Here is a 22,680-nt window from a genome sequence, read left to right as displayed (position 1 = left end):
ATTGGTACCACATGCATCTAGATGAGTCTAGAGCCATTGCATACTTTGTTGGTGAATTGAAATGCATTTGAGTTGTGAATGATGATTGAATTTGTTAATTGTTGATTAACATGGTTGATTTTGTGATGTGTGTATGATACACTTGTGGATATGAACTTGAGATGATGATATTGAATGATGTGAATGTTAAGAATACTTGTGAGTATGCGTATAGTTGTTATTCATCGTTCTTAAATGTATCTTTCATTCTTAAAGTTTCTTGTTAACTTTAATTGGATTATGATGATGTAATGATAACCCTCAGTGGTTTACCACCTACCTTTCCGTATGGACGGGTAGATGGAGTGCAGGATGCTTAGACTTGTGTTGATGTTGCCGAGGAGCGGAGTTCCTCTTTTTATGTGCAAGTGTCTAGATTAGGGCTCTGATCTAGGGTAGTTCTTGCACGTTGGATTTCTATTTGATTATGTAGTTTTGGTGTCGAGACATTATTATGTTGAGATTGAGATATTATTGTATCTGAGATTGGAGGATGTTATTTTTGTATCTTTATTCTGAGATTTGTAGTTGTTATGGATTATATATGTGTTCAGCTGCTATGTGATGTAACATGATCTTTATGCATGTATGTTTTAATTTGGAAGACGTAACATCTATTTCTTGAATATATTTGTATATTCGCGCGTTTTACCGCTTATTAGAAGTAGGGTGTTACAAGTTGGTATCAGAGCCGTGGTCAGTCTTGTCCGGACTATTGGACTAGTAGATTAGCATTCGTTGATTTTTTTCCTGTTAGTATGCGAATGGTAATGAGTTACTTTCGATACTTGGTTGTTGTGTTATTGTTCTTATCCGTTGGTTGGTTTTGTGTAGTCTTGAGATGGCTGGTCTTAGAGATGATGCGGCGATTGCACAGGCTTTGGCTTCGATGGCTCAGGTGTTGGCTCAGGCTAACGAGCAGGCGGCGGTTGGTCATCGTGATCCTGGTGAGGCTGAAGAGCGGAGGCTTGATCGTTTCTTGAGAAACAGTCCGCCGACGTTCAAGGGTAATTATGATCCGGATGGAGCTCAAGCATGGGTGCAAGCCATGGAGAGGATCTTTCGTGCTATGGTGACTAGTGAGGATCAGAAGGTCAGATTGGCTACTCACATGCTTGCTGAGGAGGCTGAGTATTGGTGGACCAATGCTAAGGGAAGGCTTGAGGCTGGTGGAGCTGTGACTTGGGCTAGGTTCAAGACTGAGTTTTTGAGGAAGTACTTTCCTGAGGATTTGAGGACTAAGAAGGAAGTGGAGTTCTTGAACTTGAAGCTAGAGAACCGTTCGGTGGCTGAGTATGCGGCAAAGTTTGAGGAGCTTTCGTTTTGTCCGTACATCAATGCTGAGGATGCTATGGTTTCCAAGTGTGTGAAGTTTGAAAGTGGTTTGAGGCCCGACATCTACCAGTATATGTGTATTCAGGAGACCCGTGATTTTGATACTTTGGTGCATAAGTGTCGTATGTTTGATGAAGCTGGAAAAGTCAAGGTGAACCATTACAAGGCGATGAATGAGAAGAAGGGAAAGAGTCATGGATTTAGGAAGCCGTACAACAAGGACAAAGGAAAGAAGAAGGAATCAAGTGGAGGCTCTAAGTTAAATGTTGCTGAGGTGAGGTGCTACAAGTGTGGCACGATGTGTCATTTTGCTAATGATTGCAAGAGTGGTGAGAAATGCTACAAGTGTGGGGAAGCAGGTCATAAGGCGTTTGAGTGCAAGAAGGAGATCACTTGCTACAATTGTGGTGAGAAGGGGCATATCAGTACTAAGTGTACCAAGCCGAAGAAGGCGGCGGGAAAGGTGTTTGCATTGAATGCGAAAGAGGTGGAGCATCCGGAGAATCTCATCCGAGGTATGTGTTTTATCAATAGTACTCCTTTGATTGCAATTATTGATACTGGTGTTACTCATTCTTTTATCGCGGTTAGTTGTGTTGAGCGTTTGGGTTTGGTTGTGACTCCGTTGTCTCGAGGGATGGTTATCAACACCCCGGCTAGTGGTTCGGTGACTACTTCCTTAGTGTGTGCTAAATGTCCTGTTGAATGCTTGATCATTCATACCAAGTTGAGAGCCTATGCTCTATAAGTTGAGAGCTTATGCTCTATAAGTTGAGAGCCTATGCCCTAAAAGTTGGGGGATTGATGCCCTGATTGGTACCACATGTATTGTGCATTGTGTAACAGCCCGATTTTTTGCTAGATTTATTTTTTTTTATTTATTCATGTGTGTTATATGTGCTCTTATGTGATTATTGCGTCTGTGTGTATTTTTGGTTGGGAATCGTAGAATTCGGTATTAGAGGGGTATTTTAGTCATTTTGGACTTAGGGGCATTTTGGTCATTTTGAGAATATGGGTAATTTTGTAATTTGCTGAAGGTTATTTTTAGTGCTTAGTGAGAGTTATTATTTTACCAAGTTACTAGAGGGTGTAGTAATTATTTTATTTACCGTTAAGTAACCGTTAGTGTTATATTTTACCGTTAAGTGAGTAGTAACATTTTTGAGGATGAAATAGAAATGGGTTAGGCCCATTAAGGTTTGTGAGATAAGCCCAATTAAGTGAGTCTATATAAACTAATGTTAGTAGAGGAATAGGGTTCTTTCACAAACATTTTTCATTTGAAAAGAGAAGAGATAGAGGCTAGAGGGAAGAACAAGAACAAGGGTTAGAGGCAAGAGGGGATTCATCATCTAGGAGCTAAATTGAAGCTTGGGTTAGAGATTCTTGGTGCTAGAGGTAAGAGGGTTAGGTTTCAACCATAATTCCTAACTTTTCATTTCTACCCATTTTCTGAAATTGATGAATTGAACCTAATTAATTGTAAATTCGTGCTCATGTTTTGATGCAATGTTTGAGTATATAAATTGAATGTTAATTGAGTTGTTGATGATGAAATTACATGCTTAAATTGTGGTTATATGTATGTCTTGCATTTTTGTCCAAAAATGATGAAATGAGATGTTGTTGTGATGAATTATTGATGAATTCAAGATGATTAGTTGCTGTTGTTGTTGAGAGATGTTGTTGTTGATGATTAAAACCTTGGGTAATCATAATTGTGGAGTTTTCTATGACTTTGTGTGGTTTTTGAAGTTTTGATGAAAAATGGGTCAAATGACGATTTTTGTTAAGAGAATGTTTTGGGGCAAATTTTATATGGATTTGTGTGTCTTTTCATGTATAGAAATGTTTGGATAGACCTTGGAATCAAATTTGGGCATTGGGGAGTCAAAATTGGGGTTTTGGGGTGAAAATGGCTCTTTTTCCCGAAACTACTGTCATAACTCGCAACCGTACTCGCAATGGCTAGTTGGATGCGAGCAACAGGGGCTCCCTGGAGCCAAGTCGCAATGGCGAGTGAAGTTACTCGCAGTTGCGAGTTGTACAGGGCAGAACCCCCTGTTTCGCATTCTTGCATCTTTTTCCCTCGTTTCTGCATGAACTGGTTTTTGGTACAAACATGAAAATTGTAGATAATATTCTTAGCTTTCTAAAGGCGTTGTTAGACTTGAATATGATTTTTGGTTTTCAAGTTATGGGGAAAATACTCTTGAAAAGTTTTGTCGAAAAATCCCGCATAACTAGTTCTAAGTCGACCCAATCCTCGTGGAATGTTTTTAATCTTTGAAACTTGATTTTTATGAGTTCAACTAAGGTAGTTAAACTGTGATGTAGTGAACCTACTTGTTTTTCTTTGAAAATGGGAATTTTTGTGAAAAGTAATCATGTGAGACGAACTTCGGAATTTTTGATAATTCTCCATATGTGGCCGATGAAATGTTTATGTAACCTCTACTGCACGTATAAGTGACTTGTGAGGGTACATGGCATAGGCAATTGAGCTTGTAGAATTGGTTTTGGTCCATAACCTCTAATTATTTTATGTTGTGACTTTGGGAGATGAACTTGTTGAATATGACTTTGAGATCTAATTGTATTGTGAATCCTTTATGGATAGTTGTTATATCTTATGTGAAGATGATTGGTGGTGTATATATGTGACAACTATATGTTGCTTGAATTATGGATGTTGTTGGTGATTGTATATATGTTAAGTGGTGGTGAATGGTTGTTGATTGCATATATACAAGTATTGGTGATGTTGAGGTGATTAGTTTGTGTGAACATATGCATTGTAGTTGAGTCATATGTTCATGCATTCATGACTGATAGTGGTGGATTTTATATCCAATTGAGGTGATTACGATGTTTTTGTTGCATCGGAGGTGACGACCTTGAGGTGATTGGTACCACATGCATCTAGATGAGTCTAGAGCCATTACATACTTTGTTGGTGAATTGAAATGCATTTGATTTGTGAATGATGATTGAATTTGTTAATTGTTGATTAACATGGTTGATTTTGTGATGTGTGTATGATACACTTGTGGATATGAACTTGAGATGATGATATTGAATGATGTGAATGTTAAGAATACTTGTGAGTACGCGTATAGTTGTTATTCATCGTTCTTAAATGTATCTTTCATTCTTAAAGTTTCTTGTTAACTTTAATTGGATTATGATGATGTAATGCTAACCCTCAGTGGTTTACCACCTACCTTTCCGTATGGACGGGTAGATGGAGTGCAGGATGCTTAGACTTGTGTTGATGTTGCCGAGGAGCGGAGTTCCTCTTTTTATGTGCAAGTGTCTAGATTAGGGCTTTGATCTAGGGTAGTTCTTGCACGTTGGATTTCTATTTGATTATGTAGTTTTGGTGTCGAGACATTATTATGTTGAGATTGAGATATTATTGTATCTGAGATTGGAGGATGTTATTTTTGTATCTTTATTCTGAGATTTGTAGTTGTTATGGATTATATATGTGTTCCGCTGCTATGTGATGTAACATGATCTTTATGCATGTATATTTTAATTTGGAAGACGTAGCATCTATTTCTAGAATATATTTGTATATTCGCGCGTTTTACCACTTATTAGAAGTAGGGTGTTACAAGTTGGTATCAGATCCGTGGTCAGTCTTGTCCGGACTATTGGACTAGTAGATTAGCATTCGTTGATTTTTTTCCTGTTAGTATGCGAATGGTAATGAGTTACTTTCGATACTTGGTTGTTGTGTTGTTGTTCTTATCCGTTGGTTGGTTTTGTGTAGTCTTGAGATGGCTGGTCTTAGAGATGATGCGGCGATTGCACAGGCTTTGGCTTCGATGGCTCAGGTGTTGGCTCAGGCTAACGAGCAGGCGGCTGTTGGTCATCGTGATCCTGGTGAGGCTGAAGAGCGGAGGCTTGATCGTTTCTTCAAGGGTAGTTATGATCCGGATGGAGCTCAGGCATGGGTGCAAGCCATGGAGAGGATCTTTCGTGCTATGGTGACTAGTGAGGATCAGAAGGTCAGATTGGCTACTCACATGCTTGCTGAGGAGGCTGAGTATTGGTGGACCAATGCTAAGGGAAGGCTTGAGGCTGGTGGAGCTGTGACTTGGGCTAGGTTCAAGACTGAGTTTCTGAGGAAGTACTTTCCTGAGGATTTGAGGACTAAGAAGGAAGTGGAGTTCTTGAACTTGAAGCTAGAGAACCGTTCGGTGGCTGAGTATGCGGCAAAGTTTGAGGAGCTTTCGTTTTGTCCGTACATCAATGCTGAGGATGCTATGGTTTCCAAGAGTGTGAGGTTTGAAAGCGGTTTGAGGCCCGACATCTACCAGTATATGTGTATTCAGGAGACCCGTGATTTTGATACTTTGGTGCATAAGTGTTGTATGTTTGATGAAGCTGGAAAAGTCAAGGTGAACCATTACAAGGCGATGAATGAGAAGAAGGGAAAGAGTCATGGATTTGGGAAGTCGTACAACAAGGACAAAGGAAAGAAGAAGGAATCAAGTGGAGGCTCTAAGTTAAATGTTCCTGAGGTGAGGTGCTACAAGTGTGGCACGATGTGTCATTTTGCTAATGATTGCAAGAGTGGTGAGAAATGCTACAAGTGTGGGGAAGCAGGTCATAAGGCGTTTGAGTGCAGGAAGGAGATCACTTGCTACAATTGTGGTGAGAAGGGGCATATCAGTACTAAGTGTACCAAGCCGAAGAAGGCGGCGGGAAAGGTGTTTGCATTGAATGCGAAAGAGGTGGAGCATCCGGATAATCTCATCCGAGGTATGTGTTTTATCAATAGTACTCCTTTGATTGCAATTATTGATACTGGTGCTACTCATTCTTTTATCGCGGTTAGTTGTGTTGAGCGTTTGGGTTTGGTTGTGACTCCTTTGTCTCGAGGGATGGTTATCAACACCCCGGCTAGTGGTTCGGTGACTACTTCCTTAGTGTGTGCTAAATGTCCTGTTGAATGCTTGATCATTCATACCAAGTTGAAAGCCTATGCTCTATAAGTTGAGAGCTTATGCTCTATAAGTTGAGAGCCTATGCCCTAAAAGTTGGAGGATTGATGCCCTGATTTGTACCACATGTATAGTGCGTTGTGTAACAGCCCGATTTTTTGCTAGATTTATTTTATTTATTTATTCATGTGTGTTATATGTGCTCTTATGTGATTATTGCCTATGTGTGTATTTTTGGTTGGGAATCGTAGAATTCGGTATTAGAGGGGTATTTTAGTCATTTTGGACTTAGGGGCATTTTGGTCATTTTGAGAATATGGGTAATTTTGTAATTTGCTGAAGGTTATTTTTAGTGCTTAGTGAGAGTTATTATTTTACCAAGTTACTAGAGGGTGTAGTAATTATTTTATTTACCGTTAAGTAACCGTTAGTGTTATATTTTACCGTTAAGTGAGTAGTAACATTTTTGAGGATGAAATAGAAATGGGTTAGGCCCATTAAGGTTTGTGAGATAAGCCCAATTAAGTGAGTCTATATAAACTAATGTTAGTAGAGGAATAGGGTTCTTTCACAAACATTTTTCATTTGAGAAGAGAATAGATAGAGGCTAGAGGGAAGAACAAGAACAAGGGTTAGAGGCAAGAGGGGATTCATCATCTAGGAGCTAAATGGAAGCTTGGGTTAGAGATTCTTGGTGCTAGAGGTAAGAGGGTTAGGTTTCAACCATAATTCCTAACTTTTCATTTCTACCCATTTTCTGAAATTGATGAATTGAACCTAATTAATTGTAAATTCGTGCTCATGTTTTGATGCAATGTTTGAGTATGTAAATTGAATGTTAATTGAGTTGTCGATGATGAAATTACATGCTTAAATTGTGGTTATATGTATGTCTTGCATTTTTGTCCAAAAATGATGAAATGAGATGTTGTGATGAATTATTGATGAATTCATGATGATTAGTTGCTGTTGTTGTTGAGAGATGTTGTTGTTGATGATTAAAACCTTGGGTAATCATAATTGTGGAGTTTTCTATGACTTTGTGTGGTTTTTGAAGTTTTGATGAAAAATGGGTCAAATGATGATTTTTGTTAAGAGAATGTTTTGGGGCAAATTTTATATGGATCTGTGTGTCTTTTCATGTATAGAAATGTTTAGATAGACCTTGGAATCAAATTTGAGCATTGGGGAGTCAAAATTAGAGTTTTGGGTGAAAATGGCTCTTTTTCCCGAAACTACTGTCATAACTCGCAACCGTACTCGCAATGGCGAGTTGGATGCGAGCAACAGGGGCTCCCTGGAGCCAAGTCGCAATGGCGAGTGAAGTTACTCGTAGTTGCGAGTTGTACAGGGTAGAACCCCCTGTTTCGCATTCTTGCATCTTTTTCCCTCGTTTCTGCGTGAACTGGTTTTTGGTACAAACATGAAAATTGTAGATAATATTTTTAGCTTTCTAAAGGCATTGGTTAGACTTGAATATGATTTTTGGTTTTCAAGTTATGGGGAAAATACTCTTGAAAAGTTTTGTCGAAAAATCCCGCATAACTAGTTCTAAGTCGACCCAATCCTCGTGGAATGTTTTTAATCTTTGAAACTTGATTTTTATGAGTTCAACTAAGGTAGTTAAACTGTGATGTAGTGAACCTACTTGTTTTTCTTTGAAAATGGGAATTTTTGTGAAAAGTGATCAAGTGAGACGAACTTCGGAATTTTTGATAATTCTCCATATGTGGCCGATGAAATGTTTACGTAACCTCTAGTGCACGTATAAGTGACTTGTGAGGGTACATGGCATAGGCAATTGAGCTTGTAGAATTGGTTTTGGTCCATAACCTCTAATTATTTTATGTTGTGACTTTGAGAGACGAACTTGTTGAATATGACTTTGAGAGCTAATTGTATTGTGAATCCTTTATGGATAGTTGTTATATCTTATGTGAAGATGATTGGTGGTGTATATATGTGACAACTATATGTTGCTTGAATTATGGATGTTGTTGGTGATTGTATATATGTTAAGTGGTGGTGAATGGTTGTTGATTGCATATATACAAGTATTGGTGATGTTGAGGTGATTAGTTTGTGTGAACATATGCATTGTAGTTGAGTCATATGTTCATGCATTCATGACTAATGGTGGTGGATTTTATATCCAATTGAGGTGATTACGATGTTTTTGTTGAATCGGAGGTGACGACCTTGAGGTGATTGGTACGACATGCATCTAGATGAGTCTAGAGCCATTGCATACTTTGTTGCTGAATTGAAATGCATTTGAGTTGTGAATGATGATTGAATTTGTTAATTGTTGATTAACATGGTTGATTTTGTGATGTGTGTATGATACACTTGTGGATATGAACTTGAGATGATGATATTGAATGATGTGAATGTTAAGAATACTTGTGAGTACGTGTATGGTTGTTATTCATCGTTCTTAAATGTATCTTTCATTCTTAAAGTTTCTTGTTAACTTTAATTGGATTATGATGATGTAATGCTAACCCTCAGTGGTTTACCACCTACCTTTCCGTATGGACGGGTAGATGAAGTGTCGGATGCTTAGACTTGTGTTGATGTTGCCGAGGAGCGGAGTTCCTCTTTTTATGTGCAAGTGTCTAGATTAGGGCTCTGATCTAGGGTAGTTCTTGCACGTTGGATTTCTATTTGATTATGTAGTTTTGGTGTTGAGACTAGTTGGTATCAGAGCCATGGTCAGTCTTGTCCGGACTATTGGACTAGTAGATTAGCATTCGTTGATTTTTTTCCTGTTAGTATGCGAATGGTAATGAGTTACCTTCGATACTTGGTTGTTGTGCTATTGTTCTTATCCGTTGGTTGGTTTTGTGTAGTCTTGAGATGGCTGGTGTTAGAGATGATGCGGCGATTGCACAGGCTTTGGCTTCGATGGCTCAGGTGTTGGCTCAGGCTAACGAGCAGACGGCGGTTGGTCATCGTGATCCTGGTGAAGGCTGAAGAGCGGAGGCTTAATCGTTTCTTGAGAAACAATCCGCCGATGTTCAAGGGTAGTTATGATCCGGATGGAGCTCAGGCATGGGTGCAAGCCATGGAGAGGATCTTTCGTGCTATGGTGACTAGTTAGGATTAGAAGGTCAGATTGGCTACTCACATGCTTGCTGAGGAGGCTGAGTATTGGTGGACCAATGTTAAGGGAAGGCTTGAGGCTGGTGGAGCTTTAACTTGGGCTAGGTTCAAGACTGAGTTTTTGAGGAAGTACTTTCCTGAGGATTTGAGGACTAAGAAGGAAGTGGAGTTCTTGAACTTGAAGCAAGAGAACCGTTCGGTGGCTGAGTATGCGGCAAAGTTTGAGGAGCTTTCGAGGTTTTGTCCGTACATCAATGCTGAGGATGCTATGGTTTCCAAGTGTGTGAAGTTTGAAAGCGGTTTGAGGCCCGACATCTACCAGTATATGTGTATTCAGGAGACCCGTGATTTTGAAACTTTGGTGCATAAGTGTCGTATGTTTGATGAAGCTGGAAAGGTCAAGGTGAACCATTACAAGGCGATGAATGAGAAGAAGGGAAAGAGTCATGGATTTGGGAAGCCGTACAACAAGGACAAAGGAAAGAAGAAGGAATCTAGTGGAGGCTCTAAGTTAAATGTTGCTGAGGTGAGGTGCTACAAGTGTGGCACGATGTGTCATTTTGCTAATGATTGCAAGAGTGGTGAGAAATGCTACAAGTGTGGGGAAGCAGGTCATAAGGCGTTTGAGTGCAAGAAGGAGATCACTTGCTACAATTGTGGTGAGAAGGGGCATATCAGTACTAAGTGTACCAAGCCGAAGAAGGCGGCGGGAAAGGTGTTTGCATTGAATGCGGAAGAGGTGGAGCATCCGGATAATATCATCCGAGGTATGTGTTTTATCAATAGTACTCCTTTGATTGCAATTATTGATACTGGTGCTACTCATTCTTTTATCGCGGTTAGTTGTGTTGAGCGTTTGGGTTTGGTGGTGACTCTGTTGTCTCGTGGGATGGTTATCGATACCCCGGCTAGTGGTTCAGTGACTACTTCTTTAGTATGTGCTAAGTGTCCCGTTAGTTTTGGCAATGTTGATTTTGAGTTGGATCTTGTGTGTCTTCCGTTGAAGCATATGGATGTGATTTTTGGTATGGATTGGATGTTGACTTTTGGTGTTAACATTAATTGTTTGACCAAGAGTGTAACGTTTTCTAAGTCGGTAGCTGAGGAAGGTGGGAAGTTCTCGACCGCGGAGCAAGTGAAGAAGTCTTTGGACGGTGAAGCTAGCGTGTTTATGATGTTTGCTTCTTTGAAGGAAAGTGGAGAGAAAGGAGTTGGTGATTTTCCGGTAGTGCAAGAGTTTCCAGAAGTCTTTCCGGATGACACTACCGAATTACCGCCAGAGATGGAAGTTGAGTTTGCAATTGATTTGGTACCAGGAACAAGTCCTATTTCGATTGCGCCGTATCGGATGTCTGCATCAGAGTTGGGTGAATTGAAGAAGCAGTTGGAAGAGTTGCTCGAGAAGCAGTTTATCAGGCCGAGTGTTTCTCCGTGGGTTACTCCTGTGTTGCTAGTTAAGAAGAAGGATGGAAGCATGAGGTTGTGTGTGGATTATCGGCAGTTGAATAAAGTGACGATTAAGAATCGGTATCCACTTCTGAGGATTGATGATTTGATGGATCAGTTGGTTGGTGCGGAAGTGTTCAGTAAGATTGATTTGAGGTTGGGATATCATCAAATTAGAGTAAAGGCGGAAGATATATCCAAAACTGCGTTCAGAACGAGGTATGGACACTATGAGTATTCTGTGATGCCATTTGGAGTATCTAATGCGCCAGGTGTCTTCATGGAATATATGAATAGAATATTTCATCCTTTTGTGGTGGTGTTTATAGATGATATTTTGGTGTATTTGAAGTCTGAAGAAGAGCATGCCGAGCATTTGAGGATTGTGTTAGGAGTTTTGCAAGTGCTGAAAGAGAAAAAGTTATATGCCAAGTTGTCAAAGTGTGAATTCGGGTTGAACGAGATGAGTTTTCTTGGTCATATTATTTTTGGTAGTGGTATTGATGTAGACCCATCTAAAGTTGATGCAGTATCACAATGGGAGACTCCTAAGTCGGTTACCGAAGTTAGGAGCTTTTGGGGTTTGGCAGGTTATTATGTTCAGTGTGAGAACAACTTTAATGAATTGAAGCAGCGGTTGACGACTGCTCCAGTTTTGATTTTACCAAAGTCCGATGAACATTTTGTTGTGTATTGTGATGCGTCCAAGTTGGGTTTGGGTGGTGTGCTTATGCAGAATAACAAGGTAGTGGCTTATGCATCGAGGCAGTTGAGGATTCATGAACGAAATTATCCTACTCATGATCTTGAGTTAGATGCAGTAGTCTTTGTGCTTAAGATTTGGAGACATTATTTGTATGGTTCTAGATTTGAAGTGTTCAGTGATCATAAAAGTCTGAAGTATTTGTTTGATCAGAAGGAATTGAATATGAGGCAGCGAAGGTGGCTTGAATTGTTGAAAGATTATGATTTTGGGTTGAATTATCTTCCAGGTAAAGCTAATGTTGTTGCATATGCTTTAAGTAGGAAAACTTTACATATGTCTTCTATGATGGTTAAAGAGTTGGAGCTGCTCGAATAGTTTAGAGACCTGAGTTTAGTTTGTGAATTGTCACCTCAGAGTGTGAAGTTGGGAATGTTGAAGATTAATAGAGAATTTTTGAATAGTATTAAAGAAGCGCAGAAAGTGGATGTAAAGTTGGTAGATTTATTGATTGATAGAAATCAGACTGAAGATAGTGGCTTTAAAGTTGATGATCAAGGAGTGTTGCGATTTTGAGGAAAAATTTGTATTCTTGACAATGATGAGATGAAAAAGATGATTGTTGACGAAAGTCACAGAAGTAGCTTGAGTATTCATCCGGGAGCTACAAAGATGTATCATGATTTGAAGAAGTTGTTTTGGTGGTCTGGGTTGAAACGTGATGTGACACAGTTTGTGTATTCGTGTTTGATTTGTCAGAAGTCAAAAGTTGAGCATCAGAAACCTGCTGGGCTGTTGACACCTTTAGATATTCCAGAGTGGAAGTGGGATAGTATATCCATGGATTTTGTGACGAGTTTGCCAAATACTCCAAGAGGACATGATACGATTTGGGTAATTATTGATAGACTGACGAAGTCGGCCCATTTTATGCCGATTAACATCAGTTTTCCTCTATCTCAGTTGGCGGAGATTTATATTCCTGAGGTTGTGAAGCTACATGGTGTTCCGTCGAGCATTGTTCCAGATAGAGATCCAAGGTTTACTTCTAGATTTTGGAAGAGTTTGCAAGAGGCTTTGGGTTCTAAGTTGAGGTTGAGTTCGACGTATCATCCGCATACAGATGGTCAGTCGGAAAGAACAATTCAGTCGTTGGAGTACTTGTTGATAGTTTGTGTACTTGAGCAAGGTGTAACTTGGGATAGTCATCTACCGTTGATAGAGTTCACGTACAATAACGGTTATCATTCTAGTATAGGAATGGCACCATTCGAAGCTTTGTATGGTCGGAGGTGCAGAACTCCGTTGTGTTGGTTCAAGTCGTTGGTGTTGTCGTCGTGTTGTCAAGTTGTTGAAATAATTAATGAGTTGTTATTGAGAAATTATGTGAAGCATTAACATTGTTTAATTGTTGTTGTTTATGTTGTTAAATTCTGTTGATGAATTATATGCTTATTATTATTGAATGTGAATCTCACCCCTTCTGTTTGAATGTTGGCTCTACGTGGGTAACGTGCAGATAACCAGGATTAGCTGCTGATGTGAGTTGACTCTCTCACGCGTCGTCTTAGGGTCGCTCTGATATGTAACGGGACGGGGATATTCACATTGTTTTCCATTTTTTACGTATTACTATAAATTATATTGATGAACCATTTGAAATGGAATTTTTAAGAAGTTGTTTATGTTGAGGTCGTAGTGTCATTTTGTTGAATAATGAAATGTTTTTCCGCTGCGATGTAATTTGAATTATTGATAACAGATGTTTAAATAAATAGTAATTTTATCTATTTATCATTTAAAGAAGTGTGACATCCTGTTTAAGTTGAATACTCTGATTTTTAAGTATTATTTTACATGTTGGAAAAACGGGGTGTTACACCTTGTGTTCTATCTGCATGTCTTTGTACTTCCCACGAACATTATTATTGAACAGGGTCTCACACACAATTCCTTTCCAGGAGCTTGTCTTCTTGTCCAGATTCCATTGGAAAGCTCTATCAACATGTCTTCTACAGGCCTATCCAATAACTTCTTCTGTAATGGTGATAGGAATCTGTTTTATCTTGGTTTTCGGGTGTCAAACATTGATTAGGTTTGAACCTTTTTAACCGGTGATATCTCATTTTTTCTTGGGAAGGGAAAAAACAAGCAAAACCCTCGAGAATCGAGGTCCGGGAGTTGTTTTCGCTACGGGAAGGTGTTAGACACCCATAACGACTATAGTATCCTATAGGAACCGTCTTTATTTTCTATGTGCACGCTTTATTTTTAAATGCTATTTGAAGAGTGATATTTACACCTAAGGGTTTACTAAGTGAAGAATTGGAGGGAGAAGAAAGCGTTTGAATTTTTATTTTATTTGAATTGAAGGAATATTGGTTCCTTGCCTACGTACCCGTTTAAGGGATCAAATCCACCGTAGTTCTCTTCCAAAAATGTTTTTGTTTTTGTTGGTTGATTTTAAGTTTGAAAATTGTAGTTTTGAAGAATGAGAGGGAGAGGCCTCAAGGGCATATGATTGTGAAATTGTGGGGTTTGATTAGTTATTTTGAAAAAGAAGTCAAGTATGATTAATTTTCATTGAAACCTTGATTAAGAAAATGAAAAAGGAAAATACAATGGAATTTTGATCCCAAGGTTTATTTAGAAAATGATTTGGAGTGATATTGTTCAAGTTTTTTGGAAAATTGATTTTTCTAAGTGAAAATCCTAAGCATTCATCTAAACATACAATCCTAAACATACATCTAAACATGCATATCCTAGCCATACATCTAAAAATATCTATGTGATGTGTGTGCATGTGTCGGTGCTTGTGTCGATGTACATTATTAGAGTCCATTGTCTTTTACATCATACCCTAGTTACATGCTATGGTCTTGCAAGAATTTAAAATTGCATGAAGTAAAATACAAAATTCCTAAGTCTTTCCACATGCTACATCTTGGCAAGAATTAAATTGCAAGAAAAATAGAGATGAATATGAGATGAGAGGAGCTTATTGTAAGTTCAGATTATAACCTAAGAGGGGGGTGAATTAGGTTTCTAGGAATATTGGTCAATTTTTAAGAGTTTCGTGTTGTTGGTTATTTTTCCGGTAAATAATGATGAAGGTATGAATCCAGAAAAATAAAAGAGTAAGGGAAGAAGAAAAGACACAAGAGAATTTATAGTGGTTCCCCTCTAAACCTTAGGGTCAGTCCACTCCCTTCACACCCCGCGAAGGAATTCACTATGTTAGAATCTTTGTTACAAGCAATCTCACCCCAAGACCCCCTAACAATCTTTCTAACATAAACACAAGAAAGAAACCCTCTCTCTTGATTACAACTCAAACACCAAACACTTTTGATGGACTTTGAATCTTCCCGAATCAAATAACCTTTTACAACAATCACAAGATAGCACCCCACTATCTTTAACAATAATTCTCACCAACAATGGCAAGAAACTTTACAACAAAGTAATTGAAGAATAACAAATGTATGGTTGTATATCTTTATCAGTATCACTCTAACAAATGAACTTAGTGCTCAGAAAACTTTTTAATAAATGTTAAAGTGTAGGTAAAGTTTTCCAAACAATTTGAATGAAAGTTTGAAAGCAAGTGATATTGTGTCATACCCCAATTTTTGACCTAAGGATCCTACATTCATACACCGACACGCGCCCTTTGACCCTGATTAAGTCTTTGACTTTTCGGTGAAAAATCCGACAGGGAGGTATTTTAAAATACCTCATGTTTGGTTCCGAGGTGGGCCCTCTTCTCTCAATTTTTATTTCAATTTAATTTCCATCTTTTATTTAAATTCTTTTAATTAATTAATTAATTTCACTTTTTAAATCTTTATTCATTATTATTATTATTATTATTATTATTATTATTATTATTAATTTATTTTTTTACTTTATCTCTTTTTTTTTTGTTGTTTTAATAATTTTGAGTCGTTCTTTTTTTGTATATATTCATTTTATTATTTTTAAATGTCCATGAAAATCCAAAAATGGTCTCGTTCCAAGAATATGTACAGTATGTCATCCAAGTACGCGTTTTCTTCCATCCCAATCCGAGACCAGCGAGCTGTACTCGGCCTTATCAACCCAGCAACAATATTTGCTTGTTCCACTCCCCAAGCTACCAATTTCTGGCTTCATCTCAACAAACTCTAAGTCTAAAATCCAGCAATATAAAACAGGTACCTGCACACACACAGAAGGGGATCCGAAATTCAATCACAAGAAATGCCAAAAATTCATCAATAAACTGCAAAATCCAGTAACACACATAGCCACAATTTCCAGCCAGCACAATTCATCAGCCTCATTCAAACAATACATAAAACCATATCAAAAACCAAAACCTGCAATACACGAAGCTTTCGAACCAATACCCACAACAGAAGCTCCACCCAAAATCAATTCATCCGTAAACTATAACAACTAAACCACGATACATTCATAGGACACAAATCCACAACCCTCACACACAAACTCAGCCGATTCCAAACTCACACAAACAGCAATCGCAAAAGCTTCCAAACCGCACAACAATGACGAATCAAATCCAATCGGCCAGGGCACACCAACCTGCAGCAGAGACCAATCCAGACACAGAGACGCTACACATCTGTACAGAACTGACACCATCGAAATCATCAACCAGTCCAGGACCAAATCAAATCGGCTTCAACACCAATCAACTCAAACAATCCAAACCAAAGGTAATTCTCTTGATTTTTATATACACTTGTTTGCTTGAATTCATGAAATGAATTTAGAGAATAAAAAAAAATTAATTAAAGAAGAAGAAGAAGCATGGAGTGTGAACGGGAAGAAGAAGAGTGAAAGGAGAAGAAAATTAAGAGAAAGAATAAAAGGACATGTGAAAGGAAAGAAAAGGAGAGAGAAACGATTTGAGAGAATGAAGAGAGTCTGTGCAAAAATCCACTTTATAAGGCTGTAACGTTCCTGTGTGCGTGGGTGTATGGGTTACCGTGTACCCTCGCCTCCTTGATTGTCCTGATTTTGATCCTGTGGTCAGAGTTACCTTGGTTAATTTCTGTGATTGAATCAAGGCCGTCTGATCAATCAGACGGCCAGACCTGTCTCCTTTAAGCCCGTTAACTGTTTGTTTCACTTACTGCACCCCCATTTTAATCTCTACACCCCCCGCATTCATTTTTTGATTGTATCTTGTTTAAATTTTCTCATGCATTTTTTTCTTATTATTTTATATTCATTTATGCATCATCTTTTAATTGTTTGTCTTTTAATTATCTATAAAGAATTTAGATTGTATAGTAGGCTTTGATGTAATTCATTCATGCATTACTTAGTTCTACCATTCATGCATCTTTAGTTATTTATTTTAGAATGTAAAATAGGCTTCAATGTAATTTATTTATTTTTCGCAGACCATAGCATGGATAATAGGTTTTGTTTGTAATAGATTAGGTGCATGTGTGCGTGCGTGTGTGTATGCCTCTTATTTTTGTTTCGAGATTAGGTTAGAGGTTTTCGTGGTGATCCAATGTCACCACGAAATACCTACGCATTTTTCTTTTATGCTCCGTTAGTGTATATTTTAGTTAGCTGTTATTCATAAATAACAAAAAACATGCAAATAACAAAACCACAAAAATATTTTCTTAAACAAACCTTGATCCTAAATCACGTGACGCCTTTTTTTCATTTTATTTTCTTAATCAAATATCAATCAACTTAACTTTATTTTGAGTCCACTTTCTTTAATATTAAAAAACACAAACAAAAACTCTTTTGCCACTTTGGCTTTCTTCCTTTTAAAACCTTTTTCAAAACTAATAAAAAACACACCACCAATCAAACGTCAATTTCTACCCCGAACTACGAGGTTTTGATCCCTCACGGGTACGTAGGCAGAGGACACTTGTCCTTCCAAATCAATAAAAAATGTAGATAAATAGGTCCCCTTTTTCTTTTAATCATTACTCTTAAATTCCTTCTTTTTAATAAAAAGCAAGTTTATAGCACATTAATTAAATGAAATCAAGAGGTTCCCGTAGAATACTACGGACATAAAGGGTGCTAACACCTTCCCTTTATGTAACTAACCCCCGAACCCTAAATCTTTTCAAAATGGGGTAGTTTGAACTTTTTCCCCTTTTCTTAAAAAAATAAAAAATGTTCAGTCGTGAAATAAATTTAGTGAGTCAAAAGCTAATCAAATAGCCTTGATCTCCGAAAAATGACGCGACAGAAATGGCGACTTCACTGGGGACACCCCTAAGAGGGTTGAGCCTAACTTGGTCTTATTTAAATTTTTGTGCTATAACTTGCTTAAAAAATAAAAATAAAAGATGGAAATACCTGTATATATGTTCTTCCTTCTTCTTTCTCCTTTCTTTCTTAAACGTGAGTGGTGAGATAAGTCCTACACCCGGAATTGAGGGAAACATAAGATAGGATGGTGGTATAATCAAAGTCCCATACCGAGAGTAAGTTTCGGGATATGGCACATGTGATAACCCCACTCAACGGAGGTCTCTTGGAAGTAATTTATGTCGACATGAGTAGTCGTGATTGGCATTGCTATTTTCAAGTGACTGTTAATGTTGAGGACCTTTAGTTACCTTTAACCCATCTTGGCCTTTTAGGACGTAGTGCGGTGGCTAATCATGAGTAGTCTTGAGTTGGTTGATACGCGATACTACACTCAGACGAGACTTTCTTACGAACGTTGTTGGACCGGAAGTAGTTCCGCAACCCGATAATGTTCGGAAGTGGTTGACAACTCTGGGAACTTGGTAGAACCCTTGTTACAAGTGCAAATAAAACCATAGTCCTTACCAAATGGCGTTGTTACCCTTGACTCCATCATCATGGACCTTAAACCTCACCATGTTTTCACCGTTTGTGTAGCATAATCATGCATGCATGCATTCATTCATCAATTTTTTCTCATTAAACATCGAAGGACTTAAAACAAGCTTTTTGTAAATGTTGTAGATATGAATCCTATAATAAGGAGCACTAAGAAGTACACTTTCAAGAAACCCGATTTATTGAAGCTAAGGGAGCTAGGATCGAGAGTAACCAGTCCGGAGGACTTTCAAGCTCATCATGGAAGACTACTTAGCATCCTCCAAACAAAAGTTGAAGAAGGGGTCCTCAATACGTTGGTCCAATTCTATGACCCACTCTATCATTGCTTCCTGTTCCCCGACTTCATATTGGTTCCCACTCTTGAAGAATACTCTGACTTGGTTGGCTTACCTGTGTCCGATGAAGTACCCTTCCATGGCCTTGAACCCAATCCTGAAGCCTCAACCATTGCTAAAGCTCTTCACCTTGAAGCCTCCGAATTGAAATCTCAACTTACCATCAAAGGAAAACTCCAACTCCAATGCTTGCCTACACATTTCCTGTTCCAAAAAGCCTCTCTTTTCGCCAGACTACCCGACAATAAAGCCTTTCACTCCATCTTAGCCTTACTCATATATGGGCTCCTACTTTTCCCAAATATTGACAATTTTGTTGATATCAACGCCATCAAAATCTTCCTCACCAAAAACCCTATCCCCACATTACTTGCAGACACTTACCATTCCATTCATGATCGTAATCTAGCTGGTCGTGGGGTTATCCTTTGCTGTGCACCTTTACTTTACAAATGGTTTACCTCCCATCTACCACGAACTCAGCCCTTCATCAAAAACCCTGAAAAGCTCTCATGGTCCCAAAGAATCATGTCCCTTACCCCCGCGGACATAGTTTGGTACAACCCAGCCAGTGATACCAAAACCGTCATAATCCACTGTGGTGACTTCCCTAATGTACCTCTTATCGGAATATGTGGAGGAATTAGCTACAACCCTATCCTTGCCCAACAACAGCTCGGATACCCGGTCAAAGCCAAACCTTTATACCTCGACTTGTCCAGCGTATTCTACCATAACCATGATGATTACACAAATGAGAGGGAAAAATTCATACAAGCTTGACATGCCATCCATAGAAAAGAGAGGAGCAAGATGGGAAAAAGATCAAGTTTCGTCCATAGCTCTTACACGGAATGGGTCATTGATAGAGCTACAACGTACAAGATGCCTTACACTTTATCCAGAGTCCCATCTTCAACTACTCCGGCTCCCCCACTGCCCATACTCCCTGAAAATGTGGAAGAATTCCAGTACCAGTTGGCCGAGATGACACGTGAAAGGAACAATTGGAAGAGGAAGTATGAGATGGTTATGGCTCAGAAGGAGACAAAGGATGGACTGATAGAGCAAAAGGATCGTGAAATTCTCAAGCTAGGCCAACTAATTGTTAAGTAGAATGATCTCCTCCAGCAGAAGGATGATATACTCAGGCGGGATTCTAAAAGGAAGAAGGAGTACATGGATATGTTCGCCGGCGCCCATCCAGATTTCGAAGAGTAGTCTACTATAGGAGTTCAAGAGTATCATAGTTGTTTCACCACTTTATGTTATTTTCTAGCTCTTTGTGATGTACTTTGGAGTCTATCCCTTGGCTCAATTTTGTTAAAAGGGAATTATCTTGTAGTACTTTAATTAGTCAATGAAATTTTCAATTATGATGTTTACAAATTTGCTTTTATAAGTCCTTCGATAAAAAAAAAGTGTCTATTTTTGCATAAGCATCATGCATCATTTTGCATTTCATAGTCTCAATTCTGAGTCTCACAAAATTTCTTTTCCAAAGAGGTCAATCTGTTTCAAAAGTGGTTCGACTGTCCTCGCCCAAGGCCAACTCGCACCTACGACACTCGGGCCAACAAAAAGGAGAAGTGTGGACAAGAGATCACAACGCTCCAGGGCGAGTCAAAGAAGCCGCAGTTCCAGCAGGGGCACGAACGCCAACATCAACAACAGCCTCGACAACAGGCTCCAAAGATGCAGTTTGACCCAATCCCAATGACGTATGCGGAGCTGCTTACCATCTTGCTCATGAAGAACCTTGTCAAAACTAGAAAGCCTCCTCGAGTGCCTATCAAGTTGCCGGTTGGGTATCAACCTGACCTCTCATGTGCCTTTCATCAAGGAGCACCCGGCCATGACATCGAGCACTGTTTATCTTTGAAGATTGAAGTCCAGAAGCTGATTGAAGCCAATATGTTGCTCTTTGAGATTGAATTCGGATTTGCAAGCCACATTCGGGTCGTTTTTGATGTTCCTTCTACTACTTATCTGTTCAAATAATGCATTGGTTTGTTGTTTGCTGCTTTTCAAAAAAAAACCTTTCGTTCTGCCCGAGACGAAAGTGAACTGGTGTAGGGCTTTTTGCTTTAAGCATTTTCATCATTAATAAAAAAGTCGCTTTGTTCCCGACTTTGTTTTTATTTTGTGCTTTTTTTTTTCTGGAAAAATGGCAATACAAAAAACCAAAAAATATAATCATTCTCAAAATATCTGCATAATCATAACTTACACTTGTCAAAATCAATAATCAAATCATGCATTAATAAACCCGTTGAACACGTTAACCATGTACTCTCTTCCAACTTTGAGTTCCCTGTGTCCGAAGCTGAAGAAGGAAAATGAAGAGATTCCCGACGAGATCTCTCACATATTGGGGCATCTTAGCCATTGAAGCTGCAAACAAAATATCAAGGAGATTGTCCAGAAGATGACATTCAATTACAAAGACTGGCTCGGCGTGCTACCATTCGCTTTGCTCAAATATCGTACTTCAGCACACACTTCAACAGGGGCAACCCCCCCTCCTTCCCCAATATGCAACATGGAGGTCATGCTTCCTGTGGAGGTCGAAGTCCCGTCAATAGGAGTTCTGCTAAAGTCCAAACTGAATCGAATTTAAACACATGACGACCTTGTACAAAATATATCAAAAGAGGTTTGAAACAAACTTCCAACAAAAAGGTTCGTCCCCATGAAATTCAAGAAGAAGACTTTGTGCCCAAAAAGGTACTATCCTTTCAACCCGACTCCAGGGGCAAAGGTGGATGCTTAACTATGAAGGCCCATATACAATGACTTTTGCAACTACAGATGGTGACAAACTCACGCGTCCCATGAATGCCGGGGCAGTCAAGAAATACTCTGTCAAAAAATAAAAGCTCGATAAGTCGCAAATCATAAAAAGCGGCTTAGGCAAAAATGAGCGTCTCGGTGGACTGAAAACCCGAAAGGGCGGTCCAGGAAAAAATTAGAGACAAAAATGATGATTATCCTGATAGGTTGAAACCCGAAAAGGGCGATCTATGCAAAAAGTTAAGGATTATGACAAAGTAACTGCATCAGACAAGCACAGTCCACTTGGGGCATCCAGTCGTCAAAAAAACCTCCAATTCGAAGCATCTGTAGATCAAAGACTCGGAACTGGGGCATTCAAAGTTGTCAGTGAGTATAACGGTTATTGTGTTCAATGTACCTTCCAATATATTTACCATTTTCCAAATTTTTCAAAGATCCGTGGAGCCATGCCATTGGTAGGTCCCCACTCAATTCATCAAATTTGAGCATGTGCCCAATTATTTGGAACTCTCATTTATTCTATTTGCAAAAATTCTTCTATTTTTGATGGCAATACTTGAAGCAAAATTTTCAAAATACAAAACTTTTTTTACATCTTTTGAAAAATGTGAACAACAAACACACTCTCTTTGAACTCATGACTAGTTGAAGTGTACATCAACATCCGCCTCGAGAACGGTTACATTCCAAAAGAGAAACATGGCTAAGCACAATAAAGAGGACCTCTGCTTCGAGCAAAATGCTTTCACAGTCAAAAAAATATATACAAAAATAAAAGCTCGCTAAGTTGAAAACCTGAAAGGGCGGCTTAGGCAATAGAGAGCGTCCCGGTGGACTGAAAACCCGAAAGGGCGGTCCAGGCAAAAATTAGGGGCACAAAAAAGGAATATACTCCCGGTGGACTGAAAACCCGAAAGGGCGGTCCAGGAAAAAGTTAGGGATTTTCAAAGAAAATACAAAAATGGCTGTCGAAGCATGACAAAGGAAGAACACTCTGCGTCAATTTGCAAATGGCGACTTCTTACAGACTCTTGCTCAACAATGGGCTTTATCCCCAAGAGGCATCAGTTGCTACCTTGTGCCGGGTTTTACGCCA

The 22,680-nt window shown here is 38.9% G+C and overlaps 1 protein-coding gene and 1 long non-coding RNA gene across 2 annotated transcripts; one reads left to right on the top strand and one right to left on the bottom strand.

The window, feature by feature from the left end:
* Nucleotides 1-14,755: 14,755 nt before the first annotated feature.
* On the bottom strand, nucleotides 14,756-16,008 carry LOC146916313 (uncharacterized). Its single transcript, XR_015014990.1, has 2 exons — nucleotides 15,875-16,008; nucleotides 14,756-15,789 (listed from the first exon to the last, which is right to left on the bottom strand). It is a non-coding gene; the product is annotated as an uncharacterized LOC146916313 (long non-coding RNA).
* Nucleotides 16,009-16,177: 169 nt separating this feature from the next.
* On the top strand, nucleotides 16,178-20,177 carry LOC146916312 (uncharacterized). Its single transcript, XM_085718448.1, has 2 exons — nucleotides 16,178-16,310; nucleotides 18,577-20,177. The coding sequence occupies exon 2, from the start codon at nucleotides 18,579-18,581 to the stop codon at nucleotides 19,569-19,571; it is 993 nt and encodes a 330-aa protein (XP_085574574.1). The 5' UTR covers nucleotides 16,178-16,310; nucleotides 18,577-18,578; the 3' UTR covers nucleotides 19,572-20,177.
* The last annotated feature ends 2,503 nt before the right edge of the window (nucleotides 20,178-22,680 follow it).

The sequence above is a fragment of the Medicago sativa genome, chromosome 6 (assembly GCF_051527215.1).
Source record: "Medicago sativa cultivar Bolivia chromosome 6, Bolivia_mono, whole genome shotgun sequence".
Classification (NCBI taxonomy): Eukaryota; Viridiplantae; Streptophyta; class Magnoliopsida; order Fabales; family Fabaceae; genus Medicago; species Medicago sativa.
This window is presented reverse-complemented; position numbering and strand designations above follow the sequence as displayed.

Coding starts and splice junctions, on each gene's coding strand:
- LOC146916312 (XM_085718448.1), top strand. CDS start 18,579: ATGAATCCTATAATAAGGAGCACTAAGAAGTACACTTTCAAGAAACCC.